This window comes from Bombus terrestris, chromosome 11, assembly GCF_910591885.1.
Source record: "Bombus terrestris chromosome 11, iyBomTerr1.2, whole genome shotgun sequence".
In the NCBI taxonomy this organism is placed as follows: Eukaryota; Metazoa; Arthropoda; class Insecta; order Hymenoptera; family Apidae; genus Bombus; species Bombus terrestris.
This window is the reverse complement of record NC_063279.1, coordinates 14506416-14526284: the sequence shown is the minus strand read 5'-3', so window position 1 is coordinate 14526284 and position 19869 is coordinate 14506416. Positions and strand designations below refer to the sequence as shown.

The following is a 19869-nucleotide window of genomic DNA, read 5'->3' as shown; positions in this document are numbered from 1 at the left end:
ATATTATGATATAACGTATAACGTTATGTAGTATACCGTTACAACGCATAACGTTATATAGTATTACGATATAACGTATAACGTTATATAACATTACGATATAACGTATAACGTTATGCAGTATGCAGTTACTACGTATAACGTTCTATATTATTACGATATAACGTATAACGTTATATAGTATTACGATATAACGTATAGAGCTATATAGTATTACGATATAACGTATAGAGCTATATAGTATTACGATATAACGTATAACGTTATATAGTATTACGATATAACGTATAACGTTATATAATATTACGATGTAACGTATAACGTTCTATAGTATTACGATGTAACGTATATCGTTGTATAGTATTAGGATATAACGCATAACGCTATATAATATTACGATATAACGTATAACGTTCTATAGTATTACGATGTAACGTATAACGTTGTATAGTATTAGGATATAACGCATAACGTTATATAGTATTACTATATAAAGTATAACGTTACGTGGTAGACGGTTACAACGTATAACATTGTATAGTATTAGGATATAACGCATAACGTTATATAGTATTACTATATAAAGTATAACGTTACGTGGTAGACGGTTACAACGTATAACGTTATATAATATTACGATACAACGTATAACGTTCTATAGTATTACGATATAACGTATAACGTTGTATAGTATTAGGATATAACGCATAACGTTATATAGTATTACTATATAAAGTATAACGTTACGTAGTAGACGGTTACAACGTATAACGTTATATAGTATTACGATATAACGTATAACGCTATATAGTATTACGATATAACGTATAACGTTACATACTATTACGATATATCGTATAACGTTATGTAGTATTACGATATAACACATAACGTTATATAGCATTGTGTTATAACGTATAACGTTATATAATATTACGATACAACGTATAACGTCCTATAGTATTACGATGTAACGTGTAACGTTGTATAGTATTAGGATAGAACGCATAACGTTATATAGTAATACGATATAACGTATAACTTTATATAGTAATATGTTACAACGTGCCACGTTATACACTATTAAGATATAACGTATAACGTCAGACAATATTACGATAGAACGTATAACGCTGTATAGAATTACGATATAACGTATAACGTTGTATAGTACTTCTATATAACGTATAACGTTATGTACTGTTACGATATAACGTATAGCGCTATATAGTATTACGATATAACGTATAACGTTATATAGTATTATGTTATAACGTATAGCGTTATACAATATTAAGAGATAACGTATAACGTTATATAGTATTACGGTAATACGTATAACGCTGTATAGCATTACGATATAGCGTATAGCGTTATATACTATTACAATATAAAGTATAACGTTATGTAGTATACCGTTAGAACGTATTACGTTATATAGTATTGCGATATAACGTATAACATTATATAATATTACGATATAACGTTCAACGTTATATAGTATTACTATATAACGTATAACGTTATATACTATTACGATATAACGTATAACGTTCTGTAGTATTACAACATAACGTATAACGTTATATAGTATTACGATATAACGTATAACGTTAAATAATATTACGATATAACGTATAACGTTATGTAGTATACAGTTACAACGTATAACGTTATATAGTATTACGATATAACGTATAGAGCTATATAGTATTAAGATATAACGTATAGAGCTATATAGTATTACGATATAACGTATAACGTTATATACTGTTACGACATAACGTATAACGTTCTGTTGCCACGATAGATAAATACATAGTCATTGTCATCGTAACTTCTTCTTCCTTATACATATTTCTATCAAAATTCAAAGAAATATTAATGTGCATAACTTGTTATAACATACTGAAGCAACAATACTCACTCAAATATAGTTATCAAAACAGGTTTAATAAGTTTTGCACTTTGCCGAGGTGAAGCACATAAACACATTTCAAACACTGTCATTATCATTACAACTCCTTCCGAGTTCAAATCTCCTAAAAGTGGCCTAAGTGTTTCGATTATAATCGCTCCTCTTTGACTTAAAAATTCTTGGGGACTTAATATTACATATGCTTGAACTATATACAAACATAATTTTAAATGTTCAAATGATTTTTCTGAAAAATATAAAGATCATCAAATTTTCTGCATGTTTATAAGAATCATAGTCAAATAGAATTATTTACTAACCTAATACAGCAGGCAAATTTTTAGTCAGTTCCGTTATAGCCAATGTTGGCGCAGCTGCATTTTGCAGTAAAGCTAACCGTAATCGCAAGCCATCTTCTAACAAATAAACGTGACAATTTTGATTGACGTCACAACTTAATGCAATAACACCTACTACTAGTGGTTCTATAAGGACGCTTTCAGAACCTAAAGCCTAAAAAATAATTCAAATATTATCTATTATTTAAAATTTTTAATAAAATCATTGAGTTATATATTTGATTTATCAATATCAAAATTAATAATTTGATTTATATTAATATAGTTTAATTCATTAAACAATATAAAAAATATGTACCTTTTCCAGATGTACAAGTGTTGAAATTATAGCACATCTTAGCATATTATGTTCTTCACATTCTTGCCAAAGTGCTGGCAAATATGAACTGAGGGCTCCAACAAGTGGGTTTATTTCACTACCAGCACGTTCAATCATAAATGATAACACGTATAACACATACATCTGAAAATTATTTAAAATATGTTTTTGCGAACTACAACAATATTTTAAAAGTAACATATAACAGTATATACATACATACCTTGGTATCACATTCTTTTACTTCTTTTAGGAGCGAAAATAATAAAGAGAATGCTGGTTCTAAATATGGCGAGAATTCTTCCGGATTAAATTGAAAATCATCTATCGCAAGTTTTAAAGCATCGCTTGCTGCTAAGCGAACACCCAGATCTTCTTCAGGACTCAAAACTTCAACCATAAGTTTGTATAATTCTGGTCTTAACTCTGTACTTAACTTAACAGCTGCAATTTTATTACAATACAAGATTATTACATAATAAATCTTACTTGTTTAAAAAGCTGCACTTTACTTACTTGTCCAGCGCCCAATAAGCCAACATACTCGTCTTCTAATAATTCTATAATTGTTACTTCGAATTTTCAACTCTTCTTTTAAGGTAGTTGAAAACCATTGATCAAAATTTAGTAAATTTATAGAGTAAATAGTAAATAGAAGCGTGATAAACTGGATGACTGACTATTTACACTGATTTTTTTGTGATATTTTGTTCTTACCTCATCGTATAAATCAAATGCAGCCAAACCAACTGCATTATATACTGCATCTTTTACTAGAATAGCATGCAAATTATTCGGGTCAACTGGTTGATGATGTCTTTGCATTAATTCAACTAAAACTGGTACAAGAACTTCTCCAAAATGATGGAAAATTACTACAAACAGACACTCCGTACAAGGCTAAAGAAAATAAAATATTAATTATAAAGTAAATAAAAATGTATAATTTTACAATTATAATACATTTATAAATATTTGTAAATAGTTGGCTATAAAATATTTACCCTTAAGCTATATTTCCATGATTCACCGCCATCATCGACAACTGAAAACAGTATAAATAAGAAATATAAAACATTCTACATACATATATATATGTACGTACAATGTTTATATATATACATAATATATATATATATGTATGTATGTATACAAATATTTACCAAAACTTTCTGGATCTGTATCCCATAATTCCAATTCAGCAGGTGTTAAAAGAAAATAATGTGTTACCAGCCTTGAACAAATTTCTGCTAATGTTTCAGGTGTGAAAAATTCTTGTCTCAATTGATTTGCTCTCAACGTTAAAGGATTTTTCGTATCTGTATTAACAAATTTTCAAGCTTAATAAATCACACCCATAAATTTACAAAATACCATTATCCATCATATATACCTTTGAGAACTTTAGCTGGTTTATAGTATGTAGATAATAAAATGCCTTTCATTAAATTTAAACACTGTATAACAAATCTTTCAAAAGCTAGGGCTTGACCAGCTTCAGTGAAACAATAAAAAACAGAAAATTCTAATGATGTTGGTATTAGTTCTACATAGCAAAATGGATGCATTTCTAATACTCCTATTAATACTTTAGTTAAATGAATTATAAATTTATCGCATACTTCCATCTGTATACCTCTTGAAATTAATGTCTTTCCTAGAATTATATAAAAATCATTATTAAGAGAGACAAATATATAACTGATATTAAGGGTAGTATCAGAGGAGAAATATACTAACGACATTCAAGACAAGTTCTTGCACGTTCAAAAACAATTTCCAAGAATGACATAGCATCATGGGATTCTGAAGGTTTATTAAACCCATTTACAATAAGTGTTCTAAGAATTCTCAATAGAAGTAACGCTTTTTCCAAAGCTTCCTGTATCTGATTTGTGTCTGCCCCATTTGATGCCATTATAAGAAAAGATTCTGTGTAAGTATTCCACACATTCAGAATAAAACTGAACACACTACTGGTTAATTCTTGGAAGAGTCGTCTGTCAGGAACTAAACGTTTAGAGGCTAAACACTTAACAACATGATGTAATATTAACAGTGCCCGATGCTGGGCCAAAGGATTTTGTCCTCTTATAACATCCAATAAGGTTGGAATTAATGAGCGCCATTCTCTAGGCCAATCATATCTGCACAACATTATTTCGTTTAACTTATTTTATGAATCAGAGAGAAAAATAAACGCAAATTATTTAATCAATATCAATTACCTTGCAATTTTAGCAATGAGAGCTGCCAATTGGATAGCTAACTGATTTACAGGTTCTTCAAAGTTTACTATTAAACGTTGTCTAAGAAATTCCTTTTCGTCATCTGCAATTCCACTGTAGTAATAATGCATGTTATTTATTAATTAATTTACATTAAGATGTTAATACTATTAGCCAAATTTGATTGCGTTAAAGAATACTTACTTTGGAGCATTTTTTCTCCAATATTTATCAACACCATTTTTGAAACATAAAATAGCCATCCATCTAATATTGATACTCAAGGAATGATTAGAAAACACATTCTGAAATAATTATTAATATTTTACTCACAATATAATAATTAGACTTTCGTTAGTAATGAAAATAAATAACCTAAAATAATCTTACGTACATAAGCAAATAGTATATGCTTATATATGCTAGTTAAAATAAAAATGATCAGGAATAAATTTTTACCTCCTTACAATCTAATCAAATTTATTTTACATTTATTCATGCAACTTACATATAACGCAGTGTAGAATCCCCTTTCAGTTTCCCATTGTTTTAGAGTTTGTTCAGCTGGTTTCAAAATAGTGGGATCCTGACTACCCGCTTGTTGAAGGACTTCTATCACTGCGACATCCATCTTCCTACAAAAAATTAATATATTCAATGTTTTACATTAAATTCAAATAGCTCATTGTTATTTGTTTTCCTCTGAAAAGATCGACTAAACTTAACTTTTTTCGGAAATATCTATGTATTAAATCAATACATGACGAAAATCATCAAAGACACTCTACATCAAAATGTCACACACGCCCGCAAGTCGGCATTTCAGAACGCTGCCCCCCTCCTGCTTTCGTCTCTTTCTACAAAATGACAGTTATTGTTATAGTGTAAACCACCTTATTACTCGTAAAACGCGATTCTAGTCTAGATTTATTTATCCATTATTCATATATCGTATAAGGTATGATCAACCTATTATGATAATGTTATTTACTCATGTATTTAAGCAAAAATTCTAATATTTCCAAAGAGCTATCCCAGAACTAAAAACTAGTTCTTTCTAATAGACAACAGTATAAATAATACTGTTGATAGAATATGTTTCAATATTTACTTATCTTTTAAAGATAAAGAAACAATAATGTTTCTTCTTGCGTTTATATATTTTCTATATAATAAAATATGTACATATACATTAGTGATTTGAAATATTTGAAAGAAATGTTATTAATTTTCTTCACATCTGTTTGTCAGAGAAATGTAATTCGTTGATGAATTAATTTACTACTAAAAATTTAAGCTATAATTTCTATGAAAACATAAGTATCAATATGATTTGTTTACAGATTTATAAGGAGTTTGTTTATTGCTATTTTCGCTTTAAAATTTCATTGGACTTAAACCGGATATCCGGTGCACGCACTCTACTACGCATTCAGTGTCCGCTTGTGCGATATACGGTCTTTCTGTTTATAGCTCGCTGCATTGCTTGATACTTCTCACAATGAAGGTACGTATCCAATAATAATTTCAAAATCTAACAAATATTACAAACAGTTACTATAAAAATTTATATATTGAAATGCTATAAGTAATTTTAGATATATATAATTTATGAAACATTCGTTTATCTGTATACCTAACCAATGTTAAAATAAGACTTATTTCATTTATCTTCGGCATAAGTAGCATGAAGCAAGTCATATCCAAATGTAGAATACTTAACCCCTTATCCTACAATATCGTGCGAGAGATATGGTACGTCGATCGGGCCAAATATAAATAACACGTGTGAGAGACATGGTAAGTCATTCGGACCAAAAGTAAATAATACGTGTGAAAGACGTGGTACGTTCTTGGGGCTACACGCGACAAATACTTACTAATTTTCTTGGCCGCATTCGGATATGCAAATATATTTTCTTGAAAAATATTAGAAATTTATTCTCAAAAATGACTTCAAAAAGAATATTAAGCGTTGTTGGGAACATTGTAAATTCAGCTAACATTGCAAAAAGTGATTTGATAGATATTTTAAATAATGATAGTGACAGTAGTGATATTTCACTTCCTGTACGAAAACGTTGTAAGCGACTGATTATTGAAGATGATACCGACGATGAAGACCACAGTAATCATCAACAATCAGAGCTATGGATTTGGAAAGAAGAAACTAATGATCCAAAAATCTGGAATTATACAGAAATTCCTGGCATAAAAGTGGCAATTTTGAGTCAGTTAGGTGAAAACAAAAAAGAATTAGACTTTTTTAATATAATATTTGATAATATATTTTGGGAAAATATTGTCATGGAGACGAATCGATACGCAAACCAAATAATGAACAATGAAAATAAAAGACTAAAAATAGATAAAACTTGGTTTCCTATAGACTGTGGTGAAATCAAAATATATTTTGCACTATGTACAATAATGGCTGAAGTTAAAAAACCAACAATTCAAATGAATTGGTCTAAGAAAGCAGTTATAAAAACTCCAATTTTCTGAAAAACAATGCCGTTCAAAAGATTTCTGCAAATAACTAAATGTTTGCATTTTGCAGATAACAATTTGGCTAACAATACAGATAAATTATGTAAAATAAAACCTGTGATAAACTTTTTGAATCAAAGATTTAAAGAAGTATATACAATGCAAGAGAACATTACTATCAATGAATCATTGATGAAATATAAGGGACGCTTATCCTATAAACAATTTAATCCATCAGAAGGGGTAAGATTTGGTATAAAATTTTATAAATTATGTGAGTCAAAATCAGGTTATTGCTATGACCTTAAAATATACACTGGTAGTGATAAAATAAATTCTGGTAACAGTGCATTTGAAAGTGTTGTCAAAGAGCTATCACAGTCAATATTACATAAAGGACATACTTTATATTTAAACAATTGTTCTCCAAAACTGTTTAAAACTTTAATTAACAATAAAACTAATGTTGTTGGAACAGTGCACTGGAACAGAAATAATATGCCAAAAGATTTTTATAAAGTAAAATTAAAAAAGGGTGAATATATAATGAGAAGCTGCAATGGAATAATGGCATTAAAATGGAAGGATATACGAGACATTTATATTCTTTCTTCAAAACACAAAATAGCAGAATGATAGGAATTGACCGGCAAGACCGAATGCTAGCATGCTTCCCTGTGACGAGGAATTGTATGAAAGGATACCGAAAAGTTTTCTTTTACCGCTTTGATATTGCTCTGTTTAACTCGTACATTTTATTCAACAAAATAAATACTCACAAAAAACAGACTTATGCTGAATATAGAATTGAAATAGCCCAATCATTATTAAAAAATGTACCATTACCAGAATATATACGAAAAGGACGATTATCGAATGGAGATTTACCAAAGAAACTGCATGGAAAACATTGGGGTCATTTCCCCAAGCATATAGATCCAACACCATCGAAATCAAAGCCACCAAGAGCTTGTAAAGCATGCACAAAACATAAAAAACGTAGTGAAACAACGTGGGAGTGCAAAAGATGTAAAGTTGCATTACATGTACCAATACGCTTTGAAAGATATCACACGATTGAAGATTATTAAATTTTTGTAAATTTTTTCAAGACGTTCATAATTTAAAATATGTTTTTTTAGAAATTGTAATAAAAATGTTATTGATTTATTAGATTTATTATTGACTTCAAGATAATAAATCTTACTTGTTCAATGATCAGTTGGTAGTATTTATTTATCAAACATCCTGCAAAGTAAAATTAATTGTGCCTGTACACATGCATTTACAAAAAGACACGAACACTCAGCCAAATCATAAATTGGTTTGACATGTGACTGATCTTGTTGTTTATGGCACACACTATTGGAACTTAAATCATAAGGCAAGAGGCTAAATTTTCTTCATATAGAGCATTAAGATTTACAATTTTCATTATTATACTACGAAAGTAAGCATAACCTCATTAAAATGTCTTAGACGTTTAACCTATATTTCACTCTACAAGTATAAACAGCCGACCTTTGTGAATATATTTTATGGCTATTATCAAGCAAAAAATGCTTCATAAGTATAAATCAATTGAAGCCTTATTACAAGGTGCTGTATCTACTGTTATTTTATAGCATAGTGATAACGAGTTTCTTACTAGTCCCCTTGTATTTTGAATTTTTGTTTTAACTTTTTAATAAAGCTTTATATGGCTATGTATATATAACATTTTTGTTTGATTACGTACATTAAATAAACTGGCAAAAGCTGATAAATCTTTGCATATGCTGTATAATATTTGTGTTTTTTAGTTGAACGTATCGTATCCTGCAACAGGATGTCAAAAACTGTTTGAAATCTCCGATGAACATAAGCTGAGAATTTTTTATGAAAAGCGTATGGGCGCAGAAGTAGAGGCTGATGCTCTCGGTAACGAATGGAAGGGATATGTCGTTCGTATCTCCGGCGGCAATGATAAACAAGGATTTCCTATGAAACAGGGCGTTCTGACTAATGGTAACACAAGCATTTTTTATTCTAATTTCGTTTGATTTTAATTTTTTAAAAATTCCTGTAACTAGGGCGCGTACGTTTATTGCTCTCAAAAGGACATTCATGCTACAGACCTAGACGTGATGGTGAGCGTAAACGTAAATCTGTCCATGGATGCATAGTCGATTCCAACCTTTCAGTACTCGCTCTCGTCATTGTCAAAAAAGGAGAAAAGGTATTAATTTGACTGTACTTTCTATCTATTATCCATGTTTCAGGGTGTATCTTAGAATTGTCTTATTATCTTATGATACTATCGTAAACATGGAAGATTAACTATAGTGTTTTGATTTGGGAGACTGTGTTATGTAATTTACACTTTTTCTCAGTGTACAAGCGATACACTAAAAGTCAACATATCTGTGGATGTAATGATCAGTGAGTTAAGTTATTAACACGTTCACGCCGGCGCGTATCACCGGTGGCTCGCGCTTGAGTCTCGCATCAGGCAGCGTACACTTGACTCACACTTGAATGTTCTATCAGATGGTGCGTACCATCAAAAATGTAGTTCGTTTAGTAACTAGAAAAAATCGCCATTTGAAATATTTGAAAATTTAAATGGAAATTTGACGTCTATTAAATGAAAAAGAAGTAGGATTTATTTTATTTCATCTCAATATTATAAACATACAAAACAAAAATTCGATAGTAAACACAGCAATTCAATATTATAATTACCTTACCTTAATTGTTTATTTATTTCTATTTGCAATTTTTAAACGCACTTGAAACAAAGTGCTGGCTGGCTCTCACAATGATTGCAGTATATCGTAATTTTTTTAGTTTTTTTTCATGGCATAATCTCTAATTTTTTTTATATAAGCATTTATAACGTTCCTTACTTCTTTTTCTTGACTTTCTTACAGATCCTTTATGTGAATGGAGAAAATGTGAACATTTTGTGAAGGTATTTGCTTTTCAATAGCCATTTCTGCAATGTGGTGATTATTGGTCAAAGATGAACAATAATTTTTTCTCTAAATTGCAAAATATTAATATCTTTATTACATTATCTTTGATATATGTACCACGGAATTATGAGTCAAGTCCCTCATATTAATTGTATAATAATTTTTTTGTACCATTTAACGGTTTTCCGTAAATAACTACAGTACGATGTCATTTGATAGGATAAGTCATCACCCCTTTTTGCATCGTTATAAAAAAATATCAGACTTTACTTCATCATTTTTTCCTTGAATAATTGTACACATGTGATTCTTGGAAGTAGTAAACATATAAACTGGTCTTTTGTCAATCCATTTAAAAAATTTAACTCTGCTACGATTTTCAAAACTCACAATGTGGCCCCGTTTTTGTTTTTGTATCGTTTGTGGCGGTAAACATTTTTTGTTTATTTTTACAGTACCACAAATAAATGTTTTTTTCTGCCAAAGTTTTTTTCTTCAACCAAGGGCACACTCGTATAATAGCTATCTATGAATTGCATGTGGCCTTCAAATAATAATCCATACGAGTGCTGCCCCACGGCGAGAAATACAAATAGCAACGCCCACGTGAACGTGTTAAAGAACATTTTTAATGCTAAGAAGCATTTAATGTATAAGTTGATTAAATTCTTACAGGATATCCCGGATTTAACTGACAGGGAAGTCCCACGCCGTTTAGGACCCAAGAGAGCGAGCAAAATTCGCAAACTATTTAACTTATCGAAGGAAGATGATGTCCGTCGATTCGTTGTGAAACGACCAATTCAAAAAGAGGGCAAACCACAGCGGTCGAAAGCCCCTAAAATTCAACGTCTTATTACCCCACTTACACTCCAGGTTTGTACATATATGTATCTATATTTATATTGTTGTTTTGTTTCAGTTAAAATTTTCCAAAAGTATGGAGTTTATAGTAAAATAAAAATATGTTTATATAGAGAAAGAGGCATAGACTGGCTCTAAAGACGAAGCGTTGCTTGGCTCGCAAGCAACAAGCAGCAGAATATGCGAAGCTGTTAGCACAACGGCAAAAGGAAGCTAAGAATAGACATCAAGAAGAACTAAAGCGAAGACGTAGTGCTTCTATACGAGATTCCAAATCGGGCAGTCAGTCTGCACCCGCCATTCAAAAGTAAAAGACTGCAATGATACCGTCCAATACAATATGAAACTAACAAATTGTGTACAAATATGTTGTATATAAACCTATTAAATATTAGCTGTATATAAGCCTAATAAATATTTATATTTTTTTTGTAATATCTTGTCTTTTTGTAATATCACTTACATGTTCCATATTCGTAATGTTCATATATACACTATTATACTCGTCTAAATTTATACAGCATATACGTAAGGTAGAAGCTTATCATTTTAAGCAATTAGTAATTTTTAAAGTTTCTGAAATGATTAAGGTGGAATTATAGAGTTCATCATCAACATCAATGGTTATTTTAATATTATTCTTAATTAGTATTGTAGAGGTGGTATATGTTGTCCGTGATAGTAGTAATTGCCGGCTGTAGATGTCGCTGCTGGGATACTGCTAATTATTCTTCCATTTTGATGCGTGGAAGAAAAATAGGATCACGGGCGCCGGGAATCGAACCCGGGTCCCGAACGTTCGAAACCTAGAGTTGGTTGCTTAGTTAGTGTCGAGTAGCGGTATTTGTTGTCGAGTGCCGCTACAATACCCCCTTACCAGAGATAACATTATAGATCTTAACGTGGTAAAGCGTCAGCCGATTGTTGTCCTATCCTTGCAGATGTTGTGCGATGTCTTCGATATGGTCATGGATACCTCTCGGTACGGTGCAGGGCGTTCCGTGTACGGTCGTAGGACTCTGTTCCTCTCTTTAGTATGACGTGCTAGTGGTGATGCCCATGAACTTTGCGATGGCTACATCACTCTTTTTTTTTTTTGCGTGAGGAGGGGAAAATGCTATTACGCATGCCCCGTAACCCGCGTCACTGGGTTATGTGGGAGTCGGTCGGATGTCGTTGCCATACCCACTAAAAACCCCTCCTCCTTCTTCCTCCGCTTTGAGGGCAGACAACCCCGGTAAAACCTGTCGGCAGTCATCAGGGTTGTCCTTTCGTGCCCCGTTGTATCTACCTCTTCGGGCAGTTACTGCTCATGTCATCTTCTCAGCCAGTTCAGGATACTGGGCTGATCTCCTTCTGCGGTTTTTCGTTCTTTTGTATTCTTGCCTTCATTGCTCCGCGTAGTTGTTGTTTCACTCGTTCTCCTCCTTGCCTCTTCCCAGGCCCTCGCTGTCACCCTCCTGTGACACATGACGGTCTTGCAGAATTGCCTGAATTTATTCCAGCTCTCGTTCTTGGCGGTCACCGTGGCGATCAGATTGTCCACGCCTATCTTCTCGCCAAGAGCGTTCTCCAGCTCGATCGTTCTGTCCTTTCACTTCGGGCACGCGAAGAGGGCGTGCTCTGCATCGTCGTTAGGGTCTCCACAGTCGAGACAGTTGCTGTCGCTGTCCTTGCCAATCCTCTTCCTATAGACACCGAAGCTTCCATGCCCGGTTAGAAGCTGCATGGTGTGGTGATCGATGTCCATCTTCTTTTTGGTAAATAGCAGCGCACTCGGTATTAATTTCTTCGTGACATTCTCCTTTTTGTAGCTGTTCCATTCCTTCTGCCACTCCTCTTGGGCCTTCTTGCGAATCGCCTCCAGTTCCTCCTTCAGCTTGCAGCCGTCATCAGCGCCAATCCTAGACTCATGGATCTTGTTCCTTTCGTAGGTCTCTCCGAGCATCTTTATCTTTACGTAAATCGGGAGATTCCCGGTCAACACGCAAAGTGCCGCGTGGGAGACGGTACGGTATGCCGTCGTTGTTATGCACAGGGCCGTTCGTTGTGCTCGTTTCAGCTTTTTCGTAATAATAATAACGTATGACGTTATATAGTACAATCATATAACGTATAAAGTTGTATACTGTTACGTAATAACGTATCACGTTATATAGTATTACCATATCACGTATAACGTTGTATACTGTTACGTAATAGCGTATAACGTTATATAGTATTACCATATCACGTATAACGTTGTATACTGTTTCGTAATAACGTATCACGTTATATACTATTACGTAAAAACGTATAACGTTATATACTATTACGTAATAACGTATAACGTTATATGGTATTGCCACATAACGTATAACGTTGTGTATTATTACCATATAACGTATAACGATATATAATATTACGTAATAACGTATGACGTTATATAGTACTATCATATAACGTATAACGTTGTATACTGTTACGTAATAACGTATCACGTTATATAGTATTACCATATAACGTATAACGTTGTATACTGTTACGTAATAGCGTATAACGTTATATAGTATCACTATATCACGTATAACGTTGTATATTATTACCATATAACGTAAAACGGTATATCCTATTACGTAATAACGTATAACGTTATATGGTATTGCCACATAACGTATAACGTTGTGTATTATTACCATATAACGTATAACGATATATAATATTACGTAATAACGTATAACGTTATATGGTATTGCCACATAACGTATAACGTTGTGTATTATTACCATATAACGTATAACGATATATAATATTACGTAATAACGTATGACGTTATATAGTACTATCATATAACGTATAACGTTGTATACTGTTACGTAATAACGTATCACGTTATATAGTATTACCATATAACGTATAACGTTGTATACTGTTACGTAATAGCGTATAACGTTATATAGTATTACCATATCACGTATAACGTTGTATACTGTTACGTAATAACGTATCACGTTATATACTATTACGTAATAACGTATAACGTTATATAGTATCACTATATCACGTATAACGTTGTATATTATTACCATATAACGTATAACGGTATATCCTATTACGTAATAACGTATAACGTTATACGGTATTGCCACATAACGTATAACGTTGTGTATCATTACCATATAACGTATAACGATATATAATATTACGTAATAACGTATAACGTTATATGGTATTGCCACATAACGTATAACGTTGTGTATTACTACCATATAACGTATAACGATATATAATATTACGTAATAACGTATCACGTTATAAACTATTACGTGATAACGTATAACGTTATATACTATTGCGTAATAACGCATAACGATATACTATTACGTAATAACGTATAACGTTATATACTATTACGTAATAACACATAACGTTATATACTATTACGTAATAACGTATAGCGTTATGTAGTATTACCATATCACGTATAACGTTGTATATTATTACCATATAACGTATCGCGATATATACTAGTACGTAATAACGTATGACGTTATATAGTACTATCATATAACGTATAAAGTTGTATACTATTACGTAATAACGTTTAACGTTATATAGTATTAGGATACATCTTATAACGTTATATACTATTACGATATAAAGTATAACGCTGTATAGCATTACGATATAACGTATAATGTTATATAGTATTACGATATAACGTACAACGCTGTATAGCATTACGATATAGCGTATAGCGTTATATACTATTACGATATAATGTTATTATAATATTACGATATAACGTTATATAATATTACTATATAACGTATAACGTTATGTAGTATACCGTTACAACGTATAACGTTATGTAGTATAACGTTACAACGCATAACGTTATATAGTATTACGATATAACGTATAACGTAATATACTATTACTATATAACGTATAACGTTATGTAGTATACCGTTACAACGTATAACGTTATATAGTATTACAATATAACGTATAACGTTATATCACATTACGATATAACGTATAACGTTGTATAGTATTTCGATATAACTTAGAACGTTATATATCATTGCGATATAACGTATAACGTCATATACCATTACAATATAACGTATAACGTTATATAACATTACGGTATAACGTATAACGTTCTGTAGTATTACGATATAACGTATAACGTTATATACTATTACGATATAACGTATAACGCTATATAGTATTACGACGTAACATATAACGTTATATAGCATTATGTTATAAGGTATGCCGTTATATAATATTTCCATATTATGTATAACGTTCTATAGTATTACGATGTAACGTATAACGTTGTATAGCATTAAGATATAACGTAGAACGTTGTATAGTATTACGATATATAGTATAACGTTATGTGGTATACAGTTACAACGTATAACGTTATATAGTATTACAATATAACGTGTAACGTTATATCACATTACGATATAACGCATAACGTTACATAGTATTACGATATAACGTATAAAGTTCTATATTATTACGATATAACGTATAACGTTATATAGTATTACGATATAACGTATAACGTTATATAGTATTACGATATAACGTATAACGTTAAATAATATTACGATATAACGTATAACGTTATGTAGTATACAGTTACAACGTATAACGATATATAGTATTACAATATAACGTATAACGTTATATCACATTACTATATAACGTATAACGTTATGTAGAATACAGTTACACCGCATAACGTTATATAGTATTACGGCGTAACGTATAACGCTATACTATTACGATATAACGTATAATGCTATATAGTATTACGATATAACGTATAACGTTATGTAGTATACCGTTACAACCTATAACGTTACATAGTATTACGATATAACGTATAACGTTATATATGATTACGATATAACGTATAACGTTATATATGATTACGATATAACGTATAACGTTATGTAGTATACCGTTACAACGTATAACATTATATAATATTACGATTAAACGTATAACGTTATATAGTATTAGGATATAACTTATAACGTTATATACTATTACAATATAAAGTATAACGTTATATACTATTACGACATAACGTATAACGCTATGTAGTATGCAGTTAATACGTATAACGTTACATAGTATTACGATATAACGTATAACGTTGTATAGTATTTCGATATAACGTATAACGTTGTATAGTATTACGACATAAAGTATAACGTTATACAGTATTACGATATAACGTATAACGTTATATACTATTACGACATAACGTATAACGTTACATAGTATTACGATATAACGTATAACGTTATATAACATTACGATATAACGTATAACGTTATGTAGTATACCGTTACAACGTATAACGTTACATAGTATTAAGATATAACGTATAACGTTATATATCATTGCGATATAACGTATAACGTTATATACTATTACGACATAACGTATAACGCTATACTATTAGGATATAACGTATAATGCTATATAGTATTACGATATAACGTATAATGCTATATAGTATTACGATATAACGTATAACGTTGTATAGTATTACGACATAACGTATAACGCTAAACTATTACGATATAACGTATAATGCTAAATAGTATTACGATATAACGTATAACGTTGTATAGTATTAGGATATAACGCATAACGTTATATAGTACCACTATATAAAGTATAACGTTACGTAGTATACGGTTACAACGTATAACGTTATATAGTATTACGACATAACGTATAACGTTGTATATTAATACCATATAACGTATAGCGATATATACTATTACGTAATAACGTATCACGTTATATACTATTACGAAATAACGTATCACGTTATATATTACTACGTAATAACGCATAATGTTATATACTATTACGTAATAACCTATAAATTTATATAGTATCACTATATTACGTATAACGTTGTATATTATTGCCATATAACGTATAACGGTATATACTATTACGTAATAACGTATCACATTATAAACTATTACGTAATAACATATCACGTTATATACTATTACGTAATAACGTATAGCGTTATGTAGTATTACCATATCACGTATAACGTTGTATATTATTACCATATAACGTATCGCGATATATACTATTACGTAATAACGTATGACGTTATATAGTACTATGATATAACGTATAAAGTTGTATACTATTACGTAATAACGATTAACGATATATAGTATTAGGATACATCTTATAACGTTATATACTATTACGATATAACGTATAACGCTGTATAGAATTACGATATAACGTATAACGCTGTATAGCATTACGATATAGCGTATAGCGTTATATACTATTACGATATAATGTTATTATAATATCACGATATAACGTTATATAATATTACTATATAACGTATAACGTTAGGTAGTATACCGTTACAACGTATAACGTTATGTAGTATAACGTTACAACGCATAACGTTACATAGTATTACGATATAACGTATAACGTTATATAATATTATGATATAACGTATAACGTTATGTAGTATACCGTTACAACGCATAACGTTATATAGTTTTACAATATAACGTATAACGTTATATCACATTACGATATAACGTATAACGTCATATAGTATTTCGATATAACTTAGAACGTTATATATCTTTGCGATATAACGTATAACGTCATATACCATTACAATATAACGTATAACGTTATATAACATTACGGTATAACGTATAACGTTATGTAGTATACCGTTACAACGTATAACGTTACATAGTATTAAGATATAACGTATAACGTTATATAGTATTACGATATAATGTATAACGTTATATAGTATTACGACATAACGTATAACGCTATAGTATTACGACATAACGTATAACGCTATATTATTACGATATAACGTATAATGCTATATAGTATTACGATATAACGTATAACGTTGTATAGTATTACGATATAACGTATAACGTTAAAAAATATTACGATATAACGTATCACGTTATGTAGTATACAGTCACAACGTATAACGTTATATAGTATAACGATATAACGTATAACGTTGTATAGTATTTCGATATAACTTAGAACGTTATATATCATTGCGATATAACGTATAATGTTATATAATATTACGATAAAACGTATAACGTTCTATAGTATTACGATGTAACGTATAACGTTGTATAGTATTAGAATATAACGCATAACGTTGTATAGCATTACTATATAAAGCATAACGTTATGTAGTATACCGATACAACGTATAACGTTATATAGCATTACGATATAACGTATAACGCTGTATAGCATTACGATATAACGTATAACGTTATATAATATTCCGATATAAAGTATAACGTTATGTTGTATACCGTTACAACGTATAACGCTCTATAGCATTACGATATAACGTATAACGTTATATAATATTCCGATATAAAGTATAACGTTATGTTGTATACCGTTACAACGTATAACGCTATATAGTATTACGATATAACGTATAACGTTGTATATTAATACCATATAACGTATAGCGATATATACTATTACGTAATAACGTATCACGTTATATACTATTACGAAATAACGTATCACGTTATATACTACTACGTAATAACGCATAATGTTATATACTATTACGTAATAACCTATAAATTTATATAGTATCACTATATTACGTATAACGTTGTATATTATTGCCATATAACGTATAACGGTATATACTATTACGTAATAACGTATCACATTATAAACTATTACGTAATAACATATCACGTTATATACTATTACGTAATAACGTATAGCGTTATGTAGTATTACCATATCACGTATAACGTTGTATATTATTACCATATAACGTATCGCGATATATACTATTACGTAATAACGTATGACGTTATATAGTACTATGATATAACGTATAAAGTTGTATACTATTACGTAATAACGATTAACGTTATATAGTATTAGGATACATCTTATAACGTTATATACTATTACGATATAACGTATAACGCTGTATAGAATTACGATATAACGTATAACGCTGTATAGCATTACGATATAGCGTATAGCGTTATATACTATTACGATATAATGTTATTATAATATCACGATATAACGTTATATAATATTACTATATAACGTATAACGTTAGGTAGTATACCGTTACAACGTATAACGTTATGTAGTATAACGTTACAACGCATAACGTTATATAGTATTACGATATAACGTATAACGTAACTTACTATTACTATATAACGTATAACGTTATGTAGTATACCGTTACAACGTATAACGTTACATAGTATTACGATATAACGTATAACGTTATATAATATTATGATATAACGTATAACGTTATGTAGTATACCGTTACAACGCATAACGTTATATAGTTTTACAATATAACGTATAACGTTATATCACATTACGATATAACGTATAACGTCATATAGTATTTCGATATAACTTAGAACGTTATATATCTTTGCGATATAACGTATAACGTCATATACCATTACAATATAACGTATAACGTTATATAACATTACGGTATAACGTATAACGTTATGTAGTATACCGTTACAACGTATAACGTTACATAGTATTAAGATATAACGTATAACGTTATATAGTATTACGATATAATGTATAACGTTATATAGTATTACGACATAACGTATAACGCTATAGTATTACGACATAACGTATAACGCTATAT

At 30.3% G+C, this 19869-nt stretch overlaps 2 protein-coding genes across 3 annotated transcripts in view; one reads left to right on the top strand and one right to left on the bottom strand.

Moving 5' to 3' along the window:
* Positions 1-1743: 1743 nt before the first annotated feature.
* The window catches only part of LOC125385983, a 37778-nt gene continuing 19652 nt past the window's right edge, over positions 1744-19869 (bottom strand). The window contains exons 15-28 of the mRNA XM_048410273.1: positions 5333-5459; positions 5029-5129; positions 4825-4938; positions 4337-4743; positions 3990-4253; positions 3760-3915; positions 3601-3641; positions 3313-3496; positions 3113-3223; positions 2820-3040; positions 2576-2740; positions 2239-2431; positions 1928-2165; positions 1744-1860 (exon numbers count right to left, since the gene is read on the bottom strand). Of these exons, the coding sequence (XP_048266230.1) occupies positions 1764-1860; positions 1928-2165; positions 2239-2431; positions 2576-2740; positions 2820-3040; positions 3113-3223; positions 3313-3496; positions 3601-3641; positions 3760-3915; positions 3990-4253; positions 4337-4743; positions 4825-4938; positions 5029-5129; positions 5333-5459 (2419 nt within the window). The 3' untranslated portion in view covers positions 1744-1763. The remainder of the gene's footprint in view (positions 1861-1927; positions 2166-2238; positions 2432-2575; positions 2741-2819; positions 3041-3112; positions 3224-3312; positions 3497-3600; positions 3642-3759; positions 3916-3989; positions 4254-4336; positions 4744-4824; positions 4939-5028; positions 5130-5332; positions 5460-19869) is intronic.
* LOC125385980 (40S ribosomal protein S6-like) lies at positions 6190-11570 on the top strand. 2 transcript variants are annotated; one of them, XM_048410267.1, is made up of 5 exons: positions 6190-6331; positions 9117-9321; positions 9387-9532; positions 10947-11147; positions 11249-11570. In XM_048410267.1, the coding sequence occupies exons 1-5, from the start codon at positions 6326-6328 to the stop codon at positions 11444-11446; spliced, it is 756 nt and encodes a 251-aa protein (XP_048266224.1). In that variant the 5' UTR covers positions 6190-6325; the 3' UTR covers positions 11447-11570. The 2 variants fall into 2 exon arrangements, with proteins under 2 accessions (XP_048266224.1, XP_048266225.1); XM_048410268.1 differs by lacking the exon at positions 6190-6331 and adding an exon at positions 6374-6624.

Excerpts from the sequence above, each read along its gene's own strand:
- LOC125385980 (XM_048410267.1), top strand. Across the intron at positions 9,533-10,946 it reads TTGTCAAAAAAGGAGAAAAG|GATATCCCGGATTTAACTGA; the intron begins GTATTAATTTGA and ends AAATTCTTACAG. Across the intron at positions 11,148-11,248 it reads TTACCCCACTTACACTCCAG|AGAAAGAGGCATAGACTGGC; the intron begins GTTTGTACATAT and ends ATGTTTATATAG.